At 39.3% G+C, this 6013-nt stretch overlaps 1 protein-coding gene across 1 annotated transcript; it reads left to right on the forward strand.

Annotated features, from left to right (window-relative positions):
• The first annotated feature begins 649 nt into the window (after positions 1 to 649).
• LOC124975885 (putative gustatory receptor clone PTE03) lies at positions 650 to 1585 on the forward strand. Its single transcript, XM_047538373.1, has one exon. It carries the CDS (start codon positions 650 to 652, stop codon positions 1583 to 1585), a length of 936 nt encoding a protein of 311 aa, XP_047394329.1.
• Positions 1586 to 6013: the final 4428 nt, after the last annotated feature.

A 6013-nucleotide genomic window follows, 5' to 3' on the forward strand; every position in this document is an offset into this window, starting at 1 on the left:
TTTCATCTCTGTACATTTCGGCTAACCTGTCCCTTCCCTAAAATAATGTCCTGTGTGACTGGTTATGTGCATGGCAGAAACAAATCATAATAGAAATATAAAGTGCCTCATCCATCAAGCCCTCTATTCAAAAATATTGTGTGTTCCTGTTCCTCATCCCTGCATGGTTCCCAGAGGCATTTACAATGGTTTCCCCATCATAGGATTGAGGGGACTGAGGCTCCGCCTATAGTTCTAAAACCTTTCTTACTTACAAAGAAAGCCCTGGAGGTGAAACCTGAGGTGAAGACTTGATTGAAGTTGTTACTACTGATGTAGATTTAACATCGATTCTTCCCCTGCTTATTATGGATTCGGAGAATTCTCATAGAAAAAGCCATGTACCATTTTCTATTTCATTCTATTTTTTTCTGATGCAATGTGAAAAAAGATTCGGTTTTCAACAAGTAAAACATGGATTATTGGAAAGTGCAGGAGAGTGGACAGCAGGAGGAACTGAAGGTGGGATGGGAGAGAGAGGCAGAAGCAGAGGGAAGATGAGCCACCCAACAGGGACTGTACAGTTCTCAGAGCTTTCTACATAAGGGATCTGTGATCTGTGGCAAATCCTGTTTCTTTTTTTTTTTTTTCCAGAAGACTCCTCAACAGCATGGAAACAGAAAACCAAACGAGCCCAATAGAATTCCTCCTTCTGGGTCTCTCAGAGGATCCAGAACTTCAGCCAGTCCTCTTTGGACTGTTCATGTCCATGTACCTGGTCACAGTGCTTGGGAACCTGCTCATCATCCTGGCTGTCAGCTCTGACCCTCACCTCCACACCCCCATGTACCTCTTCCTCTCCAACCTGTCCTTCACTGACATTAGTTTCATCTCTACCACGGTCCCCAAGATGCTGATGAACATCCAGAGACAGAGCAAGATCATCAGTTTCATGGACTGCCTCACTCAGGTCTGCTTAGTCCTGGTTTTTGCTGGAATGGAAAACTTTCTCCTAGCAGCAATGGCTTATGACCGTTATGTGGCCATCTGCCATCCCCTCAGGTACTCAGTCATCATGAACCCCCACTTGTGTGTCCTGTTGATCCTGTTGTCCTTGTCCATCAGCATTGTAGATGCCCTGCTGCACAGTCTGATGGTGCTGAGGTTGTCCTTCTGCACAGACCTGGAGATTCCCCACTTCTTCTGTGAACTTGATCAGGTCATCAAGCTGTCCTGTTCTGATACCCTCATCAATAACATCCTATTCTATTTAGTGTCTAGTATAGTGGGTGGAGTTCCTCTTCTTGGGATTATTTACTCCTACATTAAAATTGTCTCTTCTATTCTGAGAATGTCCTCAGCTGGGGGAAGGCATAAAGCCTTTTCCACCTGTGGGTCTCACCTCTCAGTGGTCTCCTTGTTCTATGGGACAGGTTTTGGGGTGTATATTGGCTCTGCAGTGACTGACTCATTCACCAATACTGCAGCAGCCTCAGTGATGTACACTGTGGTGCCCCCAATGCTAAACCCCTTTATCTACAGCCTGAGGAATAGGGACATGAAAGAAGCCTTGAGGAAACTCATCATTAAATGTCTTTTTTGGTGATGGGAATATGGATAGTTTGTGGTTTGCCTCTGGAGAAGCAGGGACAGGGTACCGAATTACGGGAAGGAGGTTGGCACACTTCCTGGCAAACAGCAAATATCAATAAAATTTAGTATCATCGTATTCCATACTTAGCTTCTCCTTTTATTTTATTAGAAATAAAGGAAACCTTGGAATAAGATGGATTCTTACATGAGAGACTTAAACGTCAAGTTATCCAAGGACTTCATGAAAAGTTACTTATTTTCCATCTTTCACGATATATTTGAAGTTCATTGCTGAAATGAAATACTTGGAATAACTGTAAAATTTGCTACTTGAGATACATGAATGCCTAAAGTTCAAGGCTGTATGTTTTGAGAGAGAGAAAGAGAGGGAATATGAATGTGTGTGTTCTGTGAGGAGGTAGAGATGATTCTTTTACTTCCAAATAAATTTCCATCATTACCAATACAACTCTTGGGACATCAGTTTTTGTATGTTTTTATATATTATTGAAAAATTGGGTAACTATTTGGTACAGGTGTTTGAGTGTATTAGATAAAGTCTGAAATTGTGTTTATTCTTGTATTGTGCTTATCTTGTCTGAACTGGGCATCCTTGTTATGGGGGACTTATACAATGAATTGGGATATTTCTTACCAATGTTGGCTGAATTTTTCCCTTTATTCTTGTAAATTACTTTTAAATAGTGATTTGAAGAATGTTTATACAAAATAGTTTAGTTGGATTTGTTGTGGGGTAGATCTATCATTAATGATTTTAAAATACTTCATGAGTCAAAGAGGATTTTCTTTTACTTATTCATTTTTATAAGAAAGAAATGTGCTCAGTTGTATATAAACTTAGCTTGGAAAAATTCTCATGCAGAGAACCCAGTCACCCTTGTCTAGGTTTAAATGTACCTGTGGAAAATCTCTTTCTCACTTTCTGTCTCTCTCTCTGTCTCTGTCTCTCTCTCTCTCTCACTCTGATTATTCAATGTTCCCATTCAGTTCTCTCTCTTTTCTTCATTTTTGCCAATATTCCTTAGAAGGGATCTCCACTCACAACCCTCAGTTCTTCTCCCACACTTTCCTGAGTTCAGACCAATGGGGCTTGGGCCTGAATTCCCATCTATCTGGATCACCCTTGCCCTTGCCAATCACCATTCATATCTCTGCTCCTGGATTCTGTTAACTGCACTCCACTGCTTATGGAAGGAGAATTTATAAATCCATCCACTAAGCAAGGACTTAGCTCAGCTATTTCCTCCTGGGAGAATTTCCCAAAACCTTCATGAGTTGTATGTCCACAGACATGGTCTAGACGTGCTCAGATCTTGAGTCCATACACATATTGCTCAAATACAGAAGCCTCACTTCTGCCTGTGGACTACTCTCCTCTTAGGGCACTGAGTCCTCATTACTTGGGAAGAAGAATCAATTTCTTCTTTGTTATGGGGATAAGTTCAGGAAGCCCCTGGTCTTTTGCCCATTGTGCATCTGTTGTGATTAGTTGTTTGGTACCTGTAAAATTTCATCTTGTTTTTACATTTACCTATTTCTGATTGGTATGTGGAAGACTTGGTCTTATTTTGTAGCCCTTCTGATGTCTTCTTATAGCTTATCTATTATTCATGTGTTTAGAAGGTTAATGGGTAGTAGATGGGGAAGAGAGACATTTTAATGTCATCATTTTTAGAAGTTCCTTTAAAATAATAATTTTGAAAATTATAGATTGGGATTTAAATAGAAATAAGTTAACATATGGTTAAATGAGTGAATAAACACAAATTATTGAAGTTCTTAATTACCAAAGTTTTGATTTTATTACTACCATGGAACCCCTTCTTCCTTCTCCTTCTATTAAATGAGGGTTGAGATCGAATCAAATCTCCTGAAGAAGACATACCTGATACTCCTTAAACTTTTGGTGATACTGTGAATAAATTATCAACTCAATTAAAAATGTGGGACTATAATTCTATTCCTCAATCTCCTAAAATGAAGAATAATGTCACTGGAAATATTGTGACAGAATTGGAAGAGGGTTTACAAAGTGTAATTATGTAATTATGAAATTATAGACAATTTTAATATAATGAGAAGTGGTCAATGAAAAAAGGTAGGAGTCTTTTTTTTTCTTTGCACTTGGGATTGAACCCAGAGGTGCTTTATCACTGAGCCACAGTGAAACAGTCTCCCTAAGTTGCTTAGATCCTTGTTAAGTTCCTAAGGTTGACTTGGAACTCGTAATCTTTCTTCCTTAGCCTCCTGAGCCACTGAGATTAGAGTCAGGTGACAACAAGCTTGTGGTGATAAGAATCTTATATATAAAATTTAGAGAATAAACATAGTAATCTATAACAAAACGTAAAATAAGAATACATGAACACAATTTCTCATGAAAAGTACAAAATTCAAGTAAATGACATATTTTTAGTGCTTCGATCCATAGCATGGGTGTCTTCTTCAGGTCAGGGTCCCTTGGTTCCTGGTAGTTCAGAACACCCAGCAGGTGACTGCTTTTCCCAATGACCCCTGGAATGCTTTCACATAGAGCACCTCTGGCAAGCCATCTGTTTGAGCAGGTTTCCCGTACTATTTATATATTCTGCAGAGATGTCTTCTTCTTTTAAATTAATTTTTCTCCACTTGTAATACTTGATAATTCTTTAGGTTAAATCTTTATTGGTCAAATTACTATGTGGTGTGTCTCCCAAATGAACTTTAAACATTATTAGTTGTTGAAATATTATGGGATCAAAAATTTCACTAATGATAGTAGAGTGAAATAGATATTATTACCTCATGTACAGGTATGACTGCATGAATCATGTGATCCTGCAATAAGAATATCAGGGGAATGAGAGACTATATTTATGTATGATCTTTCAAAAAGTAAAAAAGGGTTCTACTGTCATGTAAAACTAATTATAGCAAAAAAATATAAAAAGTGTGTCATTGAACCCATATATATATACAAGGAAATGATAATAATAATATAAAAGAGTATCAGAAACAAAAAAAAAACTTATGATTTAAAAAACAATACAGTCATGGAGAGCTCCTTGGGATATTTGCAATTTTATGATATCTTAGATCTATTTACATATACCTATATGTATATGTATACCTATATATATATATATATATATATATATATATATATATATATATATACCTATATGCAGGAAAGGTTTATTTTCACACCTGAAATTCATTTAGGCTTCCTACATGATGAAGTGGATGGAGACAGGTGAATTGTAAGATGAGGATTTACGAGGGAAGTTTAAAGTGATTGTGGGCAAGGTTCATGAAATTGAGCTGAACAGAAGCATTGGAGAGGACTGGGTGATGTACACATGGACACATGGGTCAGGAGATCACCACCCTGATCTCCTCTCTTACACGGACTTGTTCTTAAGGACATGCACTCCTGGGATCAGAATGACAGTAACAGTTCTGGTATAATGAGGAACCGTGGTTTCTGAGTCCTGAGTGACACGGAGATTGCAGGTGTCAGCTAGTGAAAATATCACTCAGAAGCTCGTGAATCCAGGAAGCAGTAGCTGTGCCTTCTCCCGGTGATGGTACTTCTTAATCCAGAGCCCACTGACTCTGAGGGTCCTGAGAAAATATTTCTGGTCCTGAGAATGCATTTCTCTATTCATCTTGCAGGTGAGATGCTGCATCATTTTAGTGAAGCCAGCCAGACCACCGAAAGCCCCTTAGTTCATGATTTGGACAGGACTGCAGATGATTTTTTCTGGTTTCTTCCTAGGGAATTGGTGAGGCATGTGGGGCACAGGACGAGGAGAAGAATGTTCATGAGACTGCTCCTGACTTCCCCTTCTTGACACATTCTTTTCACACATTCCCCAACATCCAATCAGCTCTCATTCTGCTGAGTACCTGCTCTCTCTGGACAGCTGCAGGTACATTTCCTCCTAAAGAGAAGTATGATAATTTCTTAGAACTATTCTGCTAATTATGTACTGCTAACTCTTTTGGTGCTGGAGGAGTTTTGGTAAGTGTCTTAGTTCTCTAGAACTTTCCAAGGAAGGTGCCTCAGACTAGGAGTGTTAATAACAGAAATTCCTTCCACCTGGTTCTGGAGACTGGAGGTGGAGTGATGGGTGCATCCAGTGTGTTTCATCCACCTGAGGCTTCTCTCCTCACCTGGCAGATGGCCCTCATCTCCCAGTGTTTTTATGTAGTCCTTCCTCTCTGGGCATCTGTGCCCTCATCGACTCGTATCCTGGTACACCAGTCTTGTTGGAATAGGACTCACTTTCATGACCACCTGCTAATCAAATTCAAGGAACCATCTCCACATACAGTCATATACTATGGTTTTGGAATCCAAGATTTTCCTGAATGAATTCTGAGGCTGCAGGGCAGCCAATAGCATCCACGCCTCTCTCTTTCCCTTCGCCACTTCCTG

The sequence above is a fragment of the Sciurus carolinensis genome, unplaced genomic scaffold (assembly GCF_902686445.1).
Source record: "Sciurus carolinensis unplaced genomic scaffold, mSciCar1.2, whole genome shotgun sequence".
NCBI lineage: Eukaryota > Metazoa > Chordata > Mammalia > Rodentia > Sciuridae > Sciurus > Sciurus carolinensis.

Excerpts from the sequence above, each read along its gene's own strand:
- LOC124975885 (XM_047538373.1), top strand. The coding sequence starts at position 650 with ATGGAAACAGAAAACCAAACGAGCCCAATAGAATTCCTCCTTCTGGGT.